This window comes from Parasteatoda tepidariorum, chromosome 2, assembly GCF_043381705.1.
Source record: "Parasteatoda tepidariorum isolate YZ-2023 chromosome 2, CAS_Ptep_4.0, whole genome shotgun sequence".
In the NCBI taxonomy this organism is placed as follows: domain Eukaryota; kingdom Metazoa; phylum Arthropoda; class Arachnida; order Araneae; family Theridiidae; genus Parasteatoda; species Parasteatoda tepidariorum.
This window is the reverse complement of record NC_092205.1, coordinates 65,405,338-65,426,337: the sequence shown is the minus strand read 5'-3', so window position 1 is coordinate 65,426,337 and position 21,000 is coordinate 65,405,338. Positions and strand designations below refer to the sequence as shown.

The 21,000-nt window shown below is 28.1% G+C and overlaps 1 protein-coding gene across 2 annotated transcripts in view; it reads right to left on the bottom strand.

Moving 5' to 3' along the window:
- Positions 1-20,288, bottom strand: part of LOC107453572 (XPG-like endonuclease) — a 34,586-nt gene extending 14,298 nt beyond the window's left edge. Inside the window, exons 1-9 of one of the 2 annotated variants that reach the window (XM_043041626.2) lie at positions 20,171-20,288; positions 19,754-19,911; positions 17,936-18,116; positions 14,525-14,614; positions 12,760-12,846; positions 10,496-10,677; positions 6,078-6,175; positions 2,903-3,090; positions 517-603 (exon numbers count right to left, since the gene is read on the bottom strand). In XM_043041626.2, coding sequence (XP_042897560.2) covers positions 517-603; positions 2,903-3,090; positions 6,078-6,175; positions 10,496-10,677; positions 12,760-12,846; positions 14,525-14,614; positions 17,936-18,116; positions 19,754-19,911 — 1,071 coding nt within the window. In that variant the 5' untranslated portion in view covers positions 20,171-20,288. Of the gene's footprint in view, positions 1-516; positions 604-2,902; positions 3,091-6,077; positions 6,176-10,495; positions 10,678-12,759; positions 12,847-14,524; positions 14,615-17,935; positions 18,117-19,753; positions 19,912-20,093 lie in introns of both variants that reach the window. The other variant, XM_043041628.2, reaches the window with a different exon arrangement.
- Positions 20,289-21,000: the final 712 nt, after the last annotated feature.

The following is a 21,000-nucleotide window of genomic DNA, read 5'->3' as shown; positions in this document are numbered from 1 at the left end:
ATTGAATTTAAAAATATAATGTATCTTACTCTTGCCAAATATCAAGATAAACAAAACCAATATTTTAAAGCATGCAAAAAAGACTTAATTAACAAAATGATTGAATATAAACTTTGAGATAAATATGTTCATAAAAGGGATCTTTTTAATTACAAATTGTTTGAGTTTGTTTGTTTCCATACAGAAAAAAAAAACTTAGAAAGAACATAACAGTATAGAATGAATTTTCACAAAAGCTTTTTTTTTTTTACAGAATCATATTTTTATAGATTTTCATTGAACATCAACTGATATCTTCTAAATTATTGTATTATGCAAAACCTGATCTTAGTATTAATAAAATATTTCTCTTCTTTAAAAAAATAAGACAAAACAAAGACATAAGCAATTGCAATTAAGGTCCATACGTACATTTCAATTCAATTGAGTTTTTTTCCTAATCTTTTGACAACAAATATACAACCATAATAATCAATGAACATTAATAACATCAGTAGTCAATATTTTATAACAAACCTGAAAGGCTTCTAAATTAGGACATTTCCAATCTAAATCACTTTCACTGGGTATTTTGTCGACGTAGCATAAATATTCTTCAATTACCTACATTTATAAAATATTTAATATCAATAAAAATTATGGTAAAATATGAATGATAAATAAAAGAATAAAAATAATGCTAATTATTTATACCAATTAAATTAATTTCAAATAAATACTACAAGTAGGGTAAGGGAGATACTTTTTATATTAAGGGACATATTTATTTTGCTTTTTGTTTTATCTCATTATAAAAAACCTCCCTAAATTTTTTTTTCATATATAAATATGAGATCATGTATTTTTGATTACTCCACATAAACAGAAATTACTAAGCAAGACCAAACTATAAAAGACCGAGTTTTTTATTCTAAGTAAACCGTTCATAAAAAAGGTTATTCAAAGGTATTCATATTATAAAATATGCAAGTATTTCTAAACTTGATAAAATATTCATCAATGTTAAAACATTACAATTTATTTTTAAAATTGAGATCACAACAATTTTTTCAAAATGTAACACACTTACTTTAAAGGACAAAAACATCAATTAAATCAATAGAAAAAATTTTACCAATATACAAAAATAAATTTTTATTCCTTTTATGAAAACGTAGATAATTACAAAACAGAAACTCACAATAAATCAAATATGACTTTTATTTAACATGTTGCCACAAATAACAGCTGTTGTCATACAATCTTTGATGATATGTAGGTAATTGACAGCTATACCTGTTTTTAAGATTTTTATTAATAAAAAATTGATCATCATAAGTTAAAAAGTGTATTAATGCATTTATTTGTTAATTAATCAATCATATATGAAAAAAAGGGGTAGTATTGTCATTTACCCTGGGAAGAAAAAAAAACTGGAGTGATGTGAAAATGGCAGTTACAGCTGTTGAAAGTGCTAATGGACTGTGACAAACTGTGCAAACTGTGACAAAATGTGAAAATATTCTCTTCCAAAAAAATATCAGAGTACAATCCTCAAATTAAAAAGGTGCAACAACAGTCCAATTATGTATTTAGTTAAGTATGTATTTATTTATTTATTAATTTTAATGCATAGGAACTCAGAATTTAAGAAATAAAAGTACTCTGTATTTTAATGTATTTGACATTTGTAATGTATTTGTCTGTATTTCAATGTTTTTGAAAATGTTCAATATAAAATAAATAATACATATATTGAGGGAAAAAGTTAATTGTAATGTCATGCAGGAAATCCACAGCAGTAATTAGCATTAAATATAAAAAGTATCGAAAGAAAAAAAGTTGAATGCAGGGTCTTAAACATTTCAAATTTTCTAGGAGCCTTAAATGAGAACATGTTTCCGAATCTAAAGTAGAATAACAGCTTTTTACTTTCTTGAATTTAATCAAGTCCAATTAATTTTTAATTTAATACTATCTAAATGTAAATAAAGTTTTATATGTACAATTTTAATGCAGATAATTATGCATGCTAAAATCATATCAAGTTAAGTACAGCATTCAGGCAAAAGCCAGTTATTCATAGAAAGGGGTCATGAAGGTAAAAGTTTCATAATTTTGAGACCAACAGCAAGATTAATGTAGTTGATATTGCATACCAGCATTTTTTCTTCCCAGATAAGCTGTTACGCCTGGATCTGAGGCAGGCTAGGCTCTAAACTGTCAAGCGTAATACACCTTAAGTACTGTGCTATCACGTCTCAAAATAACATTGTACACTAGCATAATTTTCAAACAAGGCTTTAAGGCAAACAACAAATATCAGGTTAGATGTTATTTTGCTACAATTTTAAATTATAGCTACTATTGATTACACAGGGGTGATTGTGAACTCAAGTCAAAATTCCTGAAAATTTCTGGAGTTAAAAAAAAAATTAAAATTGAAAAAATGTAAACAAGGTTTTTTTCCTTTTTCTCAATATTTCTTAGTTTACTTAAAATTTTGCACATACTTATACCATTTAACACATACCTATGATGATCTGGAGAAGTGATTAAAATTTACAAATATGTCTTTCTTTCTGGAGTTTATGATTATAACAACTATTTACTGATAAAAATGAATATTAATCATAAATATAAGCTTATAAAGTATATCTCTGGCTCTCCCTTACAAACAAATAAAATAAACAGTGTTTTTAAGTTCCACCTTTGAAAATTTGATTTTCGGAAACTTCCGGATCACTGTTAGCGAAAATTCTGGAAATTCGGAATTTTTAGGGAGCACAATCTGCCCTGTTTACATCACAGCCACAATTCTTTAAGGCACAGTGGCAACCATAATCTATAGACCTTTGATCAAAAGTAAATAATATCTTAGGAGATTGAAAATTATGAAACAGAAATATTAGCATAACAATACCTCTGTACTAGGAAAATCGGGAATATTTTTCACGGCATTGTAGATTTTGATTTCAGTTTTCCTTTTGAGCAAAACTTCTTCACTTTTATGCCAATCACACACACATGGATTATTTTTATTTGCTAAATAACAAGTTATTTTACTGTCACAAATCTTACATCCATTTTTCTTGTGTTCTTTCTGGGTACCTATGACAGAGACGAACATAATGAGACAGTGAAAAACACAGTGAGAAAAAAAAAAGAAAAATTTCTTTAAAAAAAATTTGGAAGAGTTTAAATATTTTGTCATTTTGAAGTTTATTGAAAGTTATATTTATTGTAGTTTAAAGTGCAGTGTAAATTTCTTATACTAAATATTTAAAGAGTTCCAAAAAAAAAGGAACACCCTGAATAACTTTTGAACCTCATTGAATCTTTAACTTCTAGAACTCAATCTAAATGGCTCAAAGGGGTGACCTCAAATATGCTAATTAATAAGTGCAGACGATATTTTAAGTTATAAAATCAGACACAAAAAAGTGTTTCTCTGAATAAACATACATTTTTTGCAATGGATTACGATTTCTGACCCCCAGAATAAAGGGAGTAATCACAAACTGCAAAATTTAGTTCAAATAGTTTGGTTAGGAGAGCATTTCAAAGTTTGGACTTTTGGCGTATTTCGCTATATCTCAAGAACTTTTTAAGATTTTACTTTTCGCATATTTCATTTTATCTTGAGAACTTTTTAAGCAAATTGAAAAATTTTGCACACAATTATAAAATTTATTTATCCAAAGAATATTCCATAGATAAAGTAATTTTTAGTAAATATTTATTATTTCATTTGATCATAGTCGAAAAATGTTGAATAGTAAGGTATACACATTTTTGCAACATTTTAAAGAATATAATTTTACATGGCAAAATTGGTCGAATGGCTCAAAATATCATCAAAAATAAATATGAAAAATCTGACATTTTGGAAAGTACATTTAGTGTCTGATTTCATAACTTAAAATATCATCCGCACTTATTAATTAGCATATTTGAGGGCACCCCCTCGAGCCATTAAGATTAGGAAGTAAAGCTCCGATTATTAATTCAAAAGTCCTTTTTTTTGGAGCATTGTACATTTTTTTAATGTTATAAAAACTAGGGTTTAATTTAGATACCACTAACACTTTTTAGCACAAAGATTTTTTTTTCTTACAAAAACTGATTCTCACAGAAAATTAAACCTAATCACTACCATAAACTCAAACATAAAAAAAACAACATAATTATCACAAAATAAACTGTATATAATAATAAAACATCAATTTACATCATACACTTTACCTATCCTGGTGAGATTTAATTTCTTCAAGGGATTCTACTTCATCTTTCTCGCCTGATTCCCACATAGATTATAATTTTTGGTATCATCTAATTAATTGGAAACACCAAATTTTTCAAAAGATTTAAATAATATATTAGCATTTTTTCATGCACCCACCCTGAATGATTTGATACAGAAAGTCAATCTTTTAAAAACAGGGTTAAATTTTTCAAATTCACCAAATATAGGAATTCAACACAATCAAAACACTTTTGAAGACTGAGCATCATTATTTCAGACAGAAAGAGCAAAACTTGACACATGCTCTTCAAAATGAGTATTTTATTTAAACTAAAAAAAACTAAACTCAGAGGCACAACAGCCCATGAATGAAAGCCATGTTTTACATTGTCAATTCGAGTTTTCTTGACTTTAGGTTTTGAAGTCAGGCTTAGTGTTTATTTCCAAAGAATGCTTGATACAAATTTTATCGACCCACTGAAGGGAAGAACAAGCTCAATTTTTGCCCCTTGCATGGTAAATCCATGTGTTGTTTCGATTGTTTTTTGACAACTATTGTTTTAAGTTATACATGGTTTTGAATAATCCTGATATATTTTAGACATATTTTCTTAGATTCTGAAAAATTTTACATGAGAAATTCCTATCGCTAATTAGAGTATTTACCTTTCACTGGAATGATTTTATCATTTATTTGATCGATTTTTCATCATTTATTACTATTGTTTTCCCCAAAGCTCTTAAAATAATATATTTTATTTTAAGAACTATATTATTTATTACAAACGAATCTCTAAACAAAGACTGCATTTGAGCATCCCCTTTTTGAAGAATCCGATTTGCATGCCTTCAATGCCAATCATTTTTCGGTAGTCATTGCCATGGATGAATGGGAGAATATCACCAATAATATTAAAATATGTATTCCTTTAATTAATAAAAAAATTCTTACATTAAGAATTAAAAAAAATTACATAGTTTTATTTTATACATGAATATATCTCTGATACTATATAATAATCATAATCCTATATTGTTAAAATAGTAATATATTTGTTACTATTAAAAAGGTCTTTCAAAAAAGTATTTGTTAGGTAAAATTGTCATAGGAAGATTGAAAAAATTCTGACACAATGTGGAACAGGAGTGTGAATCACTACCACTTGACAACCGGGTTACAAGTTTTTTATCTATAAATTATAATAAAAAGATGTTGAAAAAATCTTTTATCACAAATTAATTAATAATACTAAAGTATTATTAATTAATTTTTGCTTATATTTGGATAACAGTTTTGTAATAGGTTAGATTTTTTTTAATAATAGTTAATTCAGAATTTAACTTATACAGTGAATACAAAATCTCTCATTTTGAAGAGAAAAATGGGAGGTGCACTTATAAATTGAATCAGCTAGCATAATCCGAAATATGGTAGCTAAAGCACTACATATGTTTAAGTTAAAGTATGTGAATTAAAACTGTACATTACAGTAAATTCTGAAAAAACGAAACATGTATTTTAGATTTAAAAATGTAAACATTTTTGCATTTTTTCCAAGAAATTAAGCTAATTGCTAGTTAATTATAAAAAGATTTTTAATTCAGAAAAATTGGAGCAGCTATATAACTATTTCCTATGCTTAAAAAATACAGAAAAACTATAGGTTAAAAGAATTGATTAAAATTATATGTTAAAAGTGTTTGAAGTATTCACAAATTTAAGTATTAGAAAAGGAGATTGGTCAACATTACCTAATTTGAAAACATATTATTTGTTTAAATGATAAACTGCTTAAACACATTTTTTATAATCTTTTTAAGATTTAATACGTAAGAAGCAATAGATTTTTACCAAGATGATCACAGCGAGTGCAGTGACTACATTTCTTTAGACTCGCATTATATCCTGGAAATAGTTCAGATTCTGATTTTTCTTTCCATTCTTCAAATCTGAAAGAAACAATAAATCACCTCATCAAAATAAATTTGTGTTTTTTGTAGCAATAATGAAAAAGAAAACATAATTTTACAATAATAATGAAAAAGAAAACATAATTATAAATGAAACCAAACACTATCAAACCTTGAGTAATTTATACTGTGAAGATTTAGAAAAATCATTAACAAATCAGTGGTATTTAATAAGTTACTTATAACAATTGATATATTTTGATGATTCTATTCCTAAAGAGATATCATGTATACTGATGAATGACTTCCATCAACCTAGGAATCAATCAGCAATATGCACATATTTCATGAAATTCTCCATGTCCTAGTGTATTGAATTACTACTATACTTCGACTCTGCATTAGAATACATTAAAAAATTTATTTTTTAAAAAAAGCACAATAAAACTTTGATTTTCTGAATCTGTTTAATTTGAATGCTTATGTTTACCAAATTCAATTTTAAGGTGTTTTTATTTTCTCTTTCTTTTTCTTTATTAATTTTACATGAACACAACTTATTTATTCCGTTGCAGTGACAGAAAATAAGTGTTATAATTCAGCTTGACACCAGGCTTTGTGCTGCATACCTACATCTAATTGACAATTTTATGTGAGCAACAAATAAACATTTTGATTAATTGGAGAAAATGGGTGCTTTGGTTTGATAAAATAAATGGCATTTTAGTTGATTTATCCATCTTTTTATCATAAGCAGAATGACTTAGTTTAAAAATCAGAGCCCATACTTTGACTAAAATAATGTGTATTATGTTGGTAGTGCAAATAGATAAATATAGTTTTGTGGAATGAATAGAATCAAGAGGAATTATTAAAAAACTAGCAAAAGAATTTAAAATCAATTAAACGAGCTAATTATTGATAATTAGATGCTACAGTGGGTAAAAAATGTTTACAAATATTATGAGGTTTTAAAGAAATCATTTTATTAAAGTATTTTCACGGTTTAATATTTGAAAGCAGTGTTTTCACTACAGTACGAGAACGTGAGAATCTCGCATATTTTTTTCTTTTCTCGCATTAAAAAATTATTACCGCGAGAAATTCGCGCATTCTATAAACCAATTTCAAAATTCGCGAATTTCTCGCATTTTGAAAAAAATTTCCCATTGCACCATTTAGAATAAAATCCGTTACATTTTTCTTCCTGGATCTTTCATTATTTTCAACATCTGCCCATTATCTAGCTTCCCTATTTACCAGTATTGTTCAGAACCTTTAAGAACAACAGAACACCATCCCTCCGAACCACGAAACCTCTTTCAGAACGCATTTCTCTGCAACCATGTGTTTACCGTAGTTAAGGTTTCTTCATGTAAGAAGTTCAAATTTTTTGCCCATTAATGCAAGATGGACAAATACCTTGTAAAGGCAATATCTTCTACTCCGAAACGGACAAATGAAAATGAAACAAACGTGGGTAGAAACGATCAAAACGAAACCAACACTCATTTGAGCAACCTAATGAGAATAGCTGATGAAAAAGTAGATGTAGAACATTTTGCATATGATGATGCAGCAAAAATATTCAATCCTTATAAATTAGAAGATGTTAAAAATGTATTATAATTAAAGAAAAGATTTTTTTTCAAGTCTCTTTGTGCTTTTTATTTTTTTATTTTTAGAAATCTCACTTAACTTTTTGAAATCTCACCCTGTTTTTGAGAAAGGGTGAGAAATTCTCACCCATTTTTTTTCTGCGATGAAAACACTGGAAAGATTCATTGAATTCTCAAACCGGCATGTGACATGAAGGCGCTCGACAACAAGTGCTGCAGTTTGTTAGACATTCAGTGTTTGACATCAAACAAAATCCAAAAAAAAAAAAAAAAAAAAAAAAAAAAAAAAAAAAAAAAAAAAAAAAAAAAANAAAAAAAAAAAAAAAAAAAAAAAAAACATCTTAAATGTCAACTTAAAAATCGGCGAAAACCATGTGTGAGAGTCAGGATACAAGTTTGATTTTCTTGTAGATCTTGAAACAATAACAATAAACTGTTTACCAAGAAATTCACAGGCAATGAATACAATTTATACTATTTTGAAAAAAGGAGGGGAATAAAACCAAGTCAAGGTCAAAGGTCAAATACATTTTGTTTGACATTGAATAAAAATTAAAAACCTAACAAAAAGCTAAATTTCATCCCCCAGACATACAAAAACCGCTGAGTGAAAGTTGATATGAAGTTTTGATTTAGCCAAGAAAAACATCTGACAAATAAATACTAATGACAAATAAATCGCCAACTACAACCTTTCCAAACTGTTTTTTTTCTTTACAATTTGAATCTCATTTGAATTTGAAACTCAAACCCCAACTAGAAACCCAGGTTCTAAACTCAGACTCCAACTGACAGATTTAGACATTGAATAAAATTAAAAACCTTCCAAAAAGCTAAATTTCATCCCCCAGATATACAAAAACTGCTGAGTGAAAGTTGATATGAAGTTTTGATTTAGCCAAGAAAAACATGTGACAAATAAATACTAATGACAAATAAATCTAAAAATATAAATCACCAACTACAACCTTTCCAAACTGTTTCTCCTTTTTTTTTTCATAATTTGAATCTCATTTGAATTTAAAACTCAGATCCCAACTGACAGATTTAGACATCGATGTACAAATTCAGAGTGATAGTGTGGTGTGGGAAGGTGATTCCTTTTTATACCGAATAAACAAAGACCGCACCATGAGCAAAATACCAAATTTGAAAAAGAAAATATTTTTCAAAATTCGGTTTTGTGACTCTTTCAGATTTTAAATCTAAAATCTCAATCTCGAAATAAAATTTTAGAAAAATATTTTCAAATCTGAAATAATTTTGGAGGAATCAGAAATGACAAAAATTTGGAATGATGACAGTCTAAATTCTAATATTTTATTTCAAGCTTGGTCGAATTCGAAGATAGGTTTGAATTTTGGAGAATTCAACAAGTTTGAAAACTTTTTCCAACTACAATGGAATCCAAGTTACAGGAGTTGTAGGTTGAAACAGTTTGAGTCTGAGAATGAAACTAATTTAAAGTTATAAAATACATTACATTACATCGTTTAAAATATAAAATCAAAGTGACAAATACAATAGGAGTGTCAAATACATTTTACCAAACCATCCTCAATGATATCGGCATGCTTTCTAATATTAATTTTAGTTAAATTTTAGTCTTAGGTATTAGCTAAATTTCAAAACTAGAAACATAAAAGGCAAATTTCCCAACAGTTCAACGTAAAACAATCATTATTTAAGGCAATTTACAAAATAAAATGGCATGATAAATTATTTACAAAACAATACATATATACATCACAAATAATCATAAAAATCCAAACTTTCCATACCAATTACTCTTTTAGCCTGCCGTAAATAGTCCAAGCGTTCATTTCTGCTCGCCGCCATCGCACTTTTAGACAGCATCTTCTGCAAATTTTTCTTCATGCCTAGCAAGTCAAACTTGTTGAGTCCGGACATAAAACATAACCTTGCAAAGTTTCCAAAACGTCTGCCATTCTATCTATAGGATCAAACTCTGAAAGTCTTTTGGATAGCATTGGGCGTGTCTGCTGACAAACTGCATGCACTATATTGCTTTGTAGGGCCCTTTGTCCAGGATTCAAATAGGAATCTTTTCTAAATATGGAATTCTTTTTTTCCCCTAAAAGTTGACCTGCAGGACACTGGTGGTGATTGTACAGTTGAACAAAACTACTTTTTCTTTTAAAAACACTCTCTGAAATTTGTTGTCAAAGTTTAGCAAAATACGCATGATCTGCCGATCAATGGAAAATCACCCGACGAGTGTGGATTTAAAAATCTGAGTTCTTTATATAGTCTCTGAGGACTGTTGCAAAATACCATCATACATAAACTGATCTTGGAATTTGACAAGTTTGAAAAAATATTCAAACTTTGTTGAATATAAAGATTGGTTTGTGCAAGAATTCAAAAAAGTCCGAAAATATATTTGAACTTGGAAGCATTCTTATTTTCAGAATTTCAAACATATCTTGGAATTCAGCTAAGTCTGAAATTTTATTTGAGATTAAAATCTCGTCAAACACGCAAGCTCCAAACTGATTTCAGATTTAAAATAATAATAATAAATAAATAAATTTTATGAGTTAAGAGTTTGATAAATTTGCTAGTTGTGAAATGATTCTTCTTTTTTGGTTTTTGAAGAAAAAAAATAGAAACATAATTATTAAAAAAAAAAAACATTTTTTTGTTATAATCTAATGATTACAAATGTTATTCAAAAAAATGTTTATCAGCAAAAAGAAATTATAATTAATAATTTTACCTTTTAAGAAGGTCACAATCTTGGAGTTCATGCAGCAGTTTTAAAGCACTGTCTTTCCCAATTCCTGGTACTCCCTTCACATAGTCACATCCTAGCAATAAAGCTAAACCAATTAAATTTCTTCGGCTAAGTATCAATTTGTTCTTTGCTGAGCTGAGACTGTACAGGTTCACATGAGGATCCTATTAGTGTTACAGTACATGTAATTAAAAATTATAATTGGAACTCAACTGAATTTTAAGTACACACAAGTGCTTTTTTTAAAATATTTACTTGAATATGGTCATCCTCATGCTAAGAATAGAGGGAGAGCGATTTCAAAGGAGTTAAAAATATAAGAACCAAATTTGATCATGTTAAATAGAAGCCTCCTTGCTACATCATGCATTTAGTTACATTGCTTTTTATTTATTACAGTTCAATAAAAAAAATTTAGAATTTTAGGAAAACAATTTTCTATTCCTAAGAATTATGAGAAATTATATGAATATTTTTAGAATCTTCAAATAATGAATCTTTTTTCTAAAAGAGCAAAAATTGGTGAGCAAATTCTATAAATTCATTGAAATTTGCAATGAAAAATTTTATTCTTACCATAAGACTTGAACTTGAGTTTGTGCACCTTTAGAGGTATCAATAGAGATAGAAAGAAGAATTTGTGATTACAGTGCCCGCCGCTTATTAAAATCACTTTCGTTTGATGCTCTTTTGATTTTATTAAGCGGCTGATTTTATTAAGAGGCGATTCAACATTTGAAGGAAAAAAACAAATTTTTATGCACAACTTTAAAAGCTGAAATAATGACCACATTAATGCTTCATTTTAACTAATTTAATTATTTTAATAAAGTAAAACCCTACATAAGATTAAATTTACAAAAGTTTTGCAAAAAAACGATCAATGGTTGCTTGAGTTGCAGTATTTAAAATTAACTTTTCAACATCATTTGAGAGTTAATAGAAGTTTTTATAGTTTTCGATATTCCTCCTCTTTGTTCTAAAGCTTGCCGCAATACATTAAGTGCTTTTCTGACTTCCACTGATGAGTTTATTTCATCTTCTGAGTCTGATTCCTCCATTTCTTGATTGGAAATAACTTTGCAATTTTTGATGTCTGTAACAATTTCAGACTCAGATTTTTCTCCTGATGTTTGCAAGTTATCGTCAATAGCTACGTAACGTGAAAAATTCTTGTCCGTTTCATTTTCTTCATTGCTTATCATTTCTTCGAAACAGTTATTAGCCCCATCTCCATTGAAGTTTCACGTTGACTACATTTAGGAAGCGTATCATAGTTTTGCAACACTTTGGATTTATCTTTAAGACTCAAATCTTTCCTTTTCGGCATGCTGATAAAATTTAGCACCAGACGAACTTAAAAATGATATGTGCTCTAACTACAATTTACTCAAACGGCTTAAATAATATGGAACATGTGCACAGACAGTTTTTTGGAAATCTATTCATGTTCTCTGTTAAGATAGATAACAAAAGAAACTTCTCTCCCTTCTATGGTTCATTCAATAAAAAGTAAGATAAGAATTCGACCCCCTGTTGAGTGAGATAGGTTTCTCCAAACTTCATTCAAGTCAAGGAATTAACATTGATAAATTGATTTCTATGAACTCGCCGCTTACCACCCACATTTTTCCTTAACTCTTACACTATGTATATCGCAGGAAAGTGCTAACCACACCTGTTTCACAGGTTTGTGAGTAACTGTTGCTTCTTCTAAAAAAATCTTTAAACTTCGAAAAAATAAAATTTTATAAATAAGAACAAAAAAAGCTGAAATATTGCACCTTTGATTTATTATGTAGTCAAAATTTTGATTTTAAAAAGCGGCGGCATTGATTTTATTAAAGGATGTTTTTAACTTGTACTAATATTGTAACGATTCGGTTCTTGCCGATTTGATTTTATAAAGCGGCTGATTTTATTATCCGGTGATTTTATTAGCGGCGGGCACTGTACTTCCATGTACAAACAATAATAAATAGAATAAGAAAGAAGAGCAGTAACATTAAGTAACAACAAAATTAAAATAGTTTAAAGTTGATTTCATTAATACAGTTGTCCTAATCGGAATGTAGTTTGATATATTTTCTTTTACATCTCGATTATATCACTCATTGAGATACATCCTTTTATTTTCTACTATTCTCCTCCAACAAACTGGATATATTAAGTGCTAATGCAGTTTAGGAATATAATAATAAATTTCTTTTACTGAAAAAAAAATTTACAATATAAGTTTTTCTTACGGTAGGATCAATTGTGAATTCTCGAAAAACTGAATCAGCACCATACAAAAAGGCATCACTGTCTTCAGTGATAACTCCATCCACTATCTGCAGAAGTAATAGAATATATTTGAATTAAACTCCTTTCCTCAATGAACTATCAGATATGTAATGCTTATATATATCTTATATTACATACATATTACAGGTATAAATTTTTATTGAATTTAAAAAAAAATTACAACAATTTTTTGCAAACATAAACGAATGTAGTACATAGCAATTTTTAAAACCTATGTTCGGAAATATATATATACCGTCCTCTCCCTCCCGAAGAGTTTGTGGAAAGCTGGCCCACCCTGCCTGCCTTTTCACAGAGGTAAACGCACCCTCCGTGCCCTTTTTGTATAAATGTAGTCCCTCCTTTTTTAGAAAAAAAGAGATTGCATTAGGAGAGGTTTTGTGTAACACAGGGAATTAAGCGAAGTAGAAAATAAAAATATATTGGTCAAAAAGTCCTAATATACATTTAAAAATGATAATACACATAAAAATTAAAATACATTTAAAAAGTATTTATGCTGAAGAAAAAGAAGCAAAAGGAAAAAAAATAAAAACAACAATGCACTTAAAATAGTGTAATCTAAAAATTAAAAGTTCCACCAAACATTGTCTCTTTATTGAAACTCTTGGAGAAAACAGGAATATTTCACACAAACGCATCTCCATGTTACCTCAAATTAAGATTGAAGCCAACAGCTTAATAGGATAAACTTTAAATTGCATAAAATTCATAGTTTTTAAAGTGAAAGGTAAAGACAAATTCATATTCTTTTCTAAAATAAACAAATTAATATTTGACTTTTACATCTCAAGTAAAATAAGTGGAGTCATCCTTTATTATAGGAAGGAGGAGATCATACAAGACAAAACTACATTCCAGAAACAATATGTAATTAATACCAGCAGTTGCTTAAAACCTATTCAGCTCCAGATCAATGGGTACCAGCCAGCCAATAAAGTAAAGGCAGATAGTGCACAATACTCACCAGGTTCGCATTCCAACATCATTGACTTTTTAAAAGTGAAGCTGTAAGTTTCAGAAACTCTTTAGCCAACAACCAGTTGTTGCGAAGGTGCACTACTTTACATACATAATACTAGCATTATCCTCTAAATATAAGAAAATTTTTAAGAAAAGGAAATTTCTTCTTAAGAAAAGGAAATTTCTACTTTCCTATACAGCCTACCCTTTGGCCACATCAGACAGTATTTATTTCAAATTATATTGTGGTTATTGCATAATCACGACTTTTTCATCCTTTCACGAACCTAATATGAAACAGACCTCACCCTGATGTGATGCACAATGTTGTCCTTTACGGACGGCGTTATTGCACTCCTGGCACCTCCGTCATCCAGCATACAACTTGAAAAAGAACCCCTTTCTTATCAGGGAAGAATCTATTAGGAAAATGCTATAGGCAAAATCGTTGAATTGCCCTTGCATTGTCATCTGCAGCTCTGTACATGTAACGTATCTCAGCCTTATCCTGATTTGCGAATGCATACATCTTATCGATGATCCACAGAGCAAATGAGCAGGTAGGCGCCCTCTAGCGTGTTATGACTTGCATTCGGATATGCATTGTATAGTGATGTATGCTTGTCTAGCTATGTCCTATCTTCCCTTAACACACGTCATTAGTTATGAGACACCTTGTACATAAAAACATTAATTTAACTAAAACAACAAAAGTATATTTTTAATAAAAAGATCATTTACCCCTTGCAAGCAAAGAAAGGCACAAAATGCTTCTGCTTCTCCACAGCTCTTCAAGCAAGGCACTCCCAGAATTTGCAATAAATCTCTACACTATTAAAATTAAGTGTGACAGTAAAATGTACCATTAAATAAAACAAATATATACAACACAAATGAAATATACAAAAGAAATACAGCCCCAATTGAGCCTTTACAGCAACACATAAATAAATACTAGTATTCCAACATCAATTATTTGAGTAAGCAGGTCATTTAACTAGTTGATACATTGTATCTATCATAATAACACTGTAAATACACACATTAAAATATAATTAATAATATGGATATTTATTAATTTATTATGATTGATACATTGAAATAACTTTTATTTATAGAGTAGCTTTTTGAGAAAAAAATAGATCCCAAAAACAAATACTCTCATCAGACAATTCTGAATAAATAAGAGATTTTCTTTTACATATCATACCAGTATTTATTTCACTGTACTATCCGAGATAACCATTTATTACTTAATTTTGTACCTATTGAGTCATCCTTGCTTTTGGTTTTAGATATTAACAACAATGCTAAGAAAAAATAAAATAATCACATCAGATAGTTAGTGCACTACACTCAAATAAAAGATATATCCTATTGTTAGTTTATGCCAGCAAGTTGTATTGCACTATATGAGAAAAGCACTGCTATCAAACAGGTATTGATTTTAAAATTACACCTGTGAAAATATGGGATGATAAGAATATATCAATGTTCTTTTGAAATGTTTTTAAAAGGGTGGCTCTCCTGCCTGCCATTTGATCCCTATAAATGTGCCCTCTTTGTAAAAATAAATCCAAATCTCTTAAAAACATTGAATTTTTATTCATATTCCATTTTTAAGAAGATTTAATTAACTGTTAAAATAATAATTGCACAAAAAAATTATCTGTGTTTATAGGTTTAATTCTGATTACTATTGCAAATATTTATTTTGTTAGGATTATTCTAAACTGGTTAAGTTTTTATAAGTTTCTCTTTTTCAATGGGGTATATTAATGTTTTTTTAAACTGATTTTAAATTTCAAAATTATTTTTAATTTAATACCTTTTTATTAAAATGCACCTTTAATTGTCTGTTTTCTAATACATTTCAGTATAAATTATAAAAAAAACTTTTAAGCTGTTTATTATAAATAAAAAAAATTTTTGTTTACATTTTTCTTTTTTTTAAAAAAAATTATGCACAGAGATTGTTTGTCTCTTAGAAAACCTTTAACTGTTATTTATAAACTATAAATTTTTCTCTTATTTACATGGGTGAAAACTTTAAAATATACACATAAAAAATAACATATGAGACGTATAACGTAAAGTATAACGTAACATAGTGTATAAGACGATAACTTAAAAATTGGTGAGCATGAAATTCAGTGATTACATGATATTATATATTTTGATAAATTTTCACGGTGTTAAGTGAGTGTCCTTTTCAAAATTCAAAGCGTCTTTTCTGAGAGGAAGCACCTGCCTGGTTTCATTCCTAGGGAAAACTCTGGAACATATATAATGTTAAAGAGGACAAAAGTTAAAACCAAAGTCACAAAGCAAATAAACTATTCTATGTCAAATACTGGTGCTGTATTAGAGCATATTTATTCATAAAAAATACAATGAGAAAGAAGCATTAAAAATGTATATTAAAGTTTATTTTGAATTTGTTAATAGTTTAATATGAATAAATAAAATAAAAAGTACCAAAATGTCTTAAAATTTTAGAATAATTAGAAAACTTTCCTAATTTTTCCTAACTAAGTATATTAATTTAAATCTAATGACATAATAGCTTAGTTTTTTTTTCCATTGATTTTTAAACTAAAAATTTTAATTTGATTTTTTACAAATTTCTTATATGAAATAATGATGAATATTAATAGTTGGATAGAGATAATTGATTTAGATACAATATATTGATATCTAAAATTTTAATACAAAGGAATTTTAAGGAAATACTTATTCATCACAGTTTAGGATAATAAAGGTAGATAGTGCTTCACATAAAAAATATCAGATAAAATATGATGGAAATATAATGCTATATAAATATATTTAATAAATGTAATGCTACTGAAAATGCTATATAAAATATAAATATATTTTCAACTAGAGCAAATAAGTTTAATAATACATTTTTGGTCCAGTTGCCAAATAAAAGAATATCTTATTAAAATAATATTCAAAAAAATTATAAATTTAGAATTAAGGAAAAGAATATACAGATGGAAGGGGATTGGCATAAATCATATATCATTGGTGGCAGAAGACCTATGGTTCAACATTTCAAATAACTACCACTGGTAATGGTAGTTATTTGAAATGTTAAACTCTTTAACTCACAAGACCAACTTTGTTTATATTTTTACTAATTCATAATTAAGAAGCACCAATTAAATCTTGTTGAAATAAATAATCTGAAAATTTTATTTCATTAACAAAAATAAATTATATTATGTTATTTAAAAATATCAATTCAATATTTCTATTCACTTTTTTTTTTTTTTTTTTTTTTTTTTTTTTTTTTTTTTTTTTTTTTTTTTTTTTTTTTNTAAATTTGAACAACACTCTCTCTCAAATATTCTCCTGAAATAGGATACATCAGAATCTGTCATACATACAAAACTGATTATTACAAACAACTTAAATTATTTTTTTATTAATATCTTTGAAATTGTACAAAGAAATAAAGACTAATTTAACTATTTTACCTTCTTTTAATTTTTATGAAAAAACAAACCTTTTTACTTGAATAAGGTTTGATCATGAATTTCCACCAACTCTATCAGAACTTTAAAATAGTATTTGCAAAATTAAATATATGAAGACAAAATTTCATCTCCATGCAGAGATGTAAAAAAAATTTACAAATTAATATTGTAAATTCAAACTTATTTTTAGAAATAATTTTCTCTATTAGCCAAACTATTTTTTTAAAAAAAATATTAATATACCATTTTTAAAAATTTCATAATTCATTAATTCTCCATTACTAATTAATAAAAAAAAAAAGTAAATTTGTTTAAAAATTCTTTCATGCATTGAAATAAGTTTGGATAAACTTCCTTTTATTAAATTTCATCAAAAAAAAAAGCTTTGGACCTTTTTTAATTAGTAGTAAACATATCTAAAAATCCTAAAATTTAAAATGAAAAAAAATAATGTTTTTGTACACCAAAAGAAGATTTTGATAGCAGACAAGATAATGGTAATGGAGAATGGATTATTCCACTATATTGTATATGTACAGTAAGGCGAATATTTACCTACTTAGTGTGCCACCTTTGATTAATAGATAAACAAAATATTTAAAGAAGCTGAAATATCTATGCTATATTAAGAGAAAACAAGTACAAACTGAAAGATTGTGTGTGATACCTGTGACAAGGTACGATCAAATGTTGAACGGCTAATATTATCAGAATTTTTATTCTTATCAGAATTATGATGATTTCGTTCTTTAAAAGCATTTTTCTTCAAAGCTGGCATGTCACCTTCAAGCACAAAAATTGGAAATGCACCATCCTGAAGTAGTCTGGATACGCGGAAGAATAAATTCCTATAATAAAATAAAATAAAAATATGAATTTTTAGAAACCATATATTAATTACTAATTATAATATTAAATAGTTTTTAACTGGTTAGTGTTTTATGATGCTTAAAGATAAGATTCCACCAGTTGTATTTCCACCTAACAAATTGGTTGAGAAATTAAATTTCAAAGTTGAAGAAAATGCTGGAAACAGAAAAATTTTCTGTTTAATCAAAATCTACTTAATATTCAATATTTCTGCCATTTTTGTTCTTCTGCAAAACATACTAACAGTTTAGCAGAAAAATTACTAGTAAAGAAACTTAAAACGGATACCCAAAGTTACCATTAAACACAATCCTTGTTTCTTCATTTATTTATGATTACTGTTAATTTAATATTAATCTCTGCCTCATTCCCTGTCATATGTCTTGCGGGCAGCAGCTCGCAAGAAACTAAAAAAAAAAAAATTTTTTTAAATCACAGAATAAAGCAGTGTTTTCACTACATTGTGAGAATCTCGCATATTTTTTTCTTTTTTGCGTTGAAAAATGATTACCGCAAGAAGTTTGCGCACTCTATTAATCAATTTCAAAATATACGAAATTTGGAAAATATTTCGTCTTCTGAAATTTTGAATAAAATCCGTTTCACTTTTCTTCCTCGATCTTTCATTATTTTGAACATCGGTCCTTGTTATCTAGCTTCCCTATTTACCAGTATTTTTCAGAACCGCCGCGAACAGCAGAACACCCCCCTCCCGAACCCCTTTCAGAACACATTTCTCTGCTATCATGTGTTCATCGTAGGTAAGGTTTTTCATGTAAGAAGTTTAAATTTTTTGTGCATGAATGTAAAATGGACAAATACCTTGCTAAGGCGACATCTTCTACTCCGTAACGAACAAATGAAAATTAAACAAATGTCAGTAGAAACGGTCAAATCGAAACAAATCCGGATATTTTTCAGCCAAATAAATATAATAGCTGATGAAAAAGTAGATATAGAACATTTTCCATATGATAATGCAGCAAAAATATTCAATGCTTTAAATATTAGGAGATGTTAAAAATGCATTATAATTAGAGAAAAAAAAATTTTAAAGTCTATTTGCGTTTTTTTAATTTTTAGAAATCTCACTTAACTTCTTGAAATCTCACTCTGTTTTTGAGAAAGGGTGACAAATTCTCTCCCATTTTGTTTTTCTGTAATGAAAACACTGTAAAGCATCACCAACTCGAAAGATATAACTCGTAGCCATCCCCGGGCAAACATTTTCGTGCTTTTTTACACATAAGATTTACAATTAAATGAGATAAGATTAAATAAGAATTTTAAATAAAATTAGCGTGTTGTTTCATTTTTACCTTCTTTTTTATTAACAAAAGTTAAGAGTTGTTAATTGGCATCTTTATTTAGTTGAATTCCAGAAAGCAAGGTTTTCACTTTACTTTCAAGCTAACCACACGAAAATTTGTTTGTTTCAGTTACGAAGTAGAAAATAAAAAAATAAAACGCAAAAAAAATTATAAAGAAGGGTTATAAAGAAATAAGAAACAAGTATTTCAGAAGGTAACAAAAACAAAATTGATAGTTAATATTTTGAAAAGTCAAGACAGAAAAAATATTTTCATGCAGTATTACATACTAATTTCACACTAACCTTAAATGAGGGTTTCTTGAATTTGCCAGACCCTTGCATTGAGTTGCTTGAACCACCCAGCCGCTTAAATCGACAGCGATTCGTTTACCCGATAAATAATTCAAAGGTTTTCTTTCCGCTAACTCAGACAGTATATTCCAAAGACCTTGAACACCCATCTGTATTTTCAATAAATGATAATTAGAAAAACATATGTCAGCAATTTAAATATATATTTCCAAAAAAAAGAGTTAGTATTTCCTAAAAAGTATACGAGGAAGAAATTTAAACTAATATTTCAATTAAATTGTTCAACTACAATTGAAATATATATAGAAAATAAGATAAAAAATAATCTGACAGTAATAATCATCCAAACCAACTATAAACAAAGATCGGCTTGTTAAATAGAAAACAAAAAATTGAAATCCTGCTAACTTTTGAACGTTGTAAATGTAAACTAAATTAAAATTAATAAGCTTTAACAATAATATGAACAAAAACCAAATTCAACAATTTAAACTAGATGAAAAATATATCTTTATTTGAGAACTGTACGTTGCCAGATGCAGAAGCTTATAACTACATGGGTAAATAAATGTAACTGTATCTATTGGTGATCAAAATGGATTACAGATGGCGTAGAACAGAACTCTCGACCTATGCAACTTTTCACATACGTTCACCAGTAGCGAGAGGAGAGTCATTGAAAATGGAGGTGCGATAGTTTCGCTCTTGATTTTCAAATAGATTAATAACTTTTAAGGCAAGAAACTGTCCCGCAGTGTTAAGACACGATCGTTAAGACGCGATTCCCAGCAGATTACCGAAGTCAAGCATCACTGACTGTAGTTACTGTGTGGGTGGGTGACCACTTGGATCAATCTGCGTAGGGACCGACGGTGTGTGGTATTGGTCCTCGTTAAACTGTTCTACCATAAAGTGTTCGACTTCACGTGCAGGTCGTGGGGATACCAAAGCAGGGGAGCCATCCTCTCTGCAGAAGATCAAAATTGCGATGGCATGTCTGCGGATCTTCCTCGGGGATGTTTCCTTATTGTGACTTATTAAATTTACAAAAGAAAAATGCTTGATGCTCCTTCTTATGTAAGCGAAAATAAAATGGAATCTCGTTTCATTATAGAGAAGGAACATCCATAACATCGGCAAAATTTTTGTAAATAAACAGGGAAAAAAAATAGGTATCTTATCTTTTTATTAGAGTTAAAATTTAATGTTTGCGAAATCGCTCTACTAAATTTAATGAT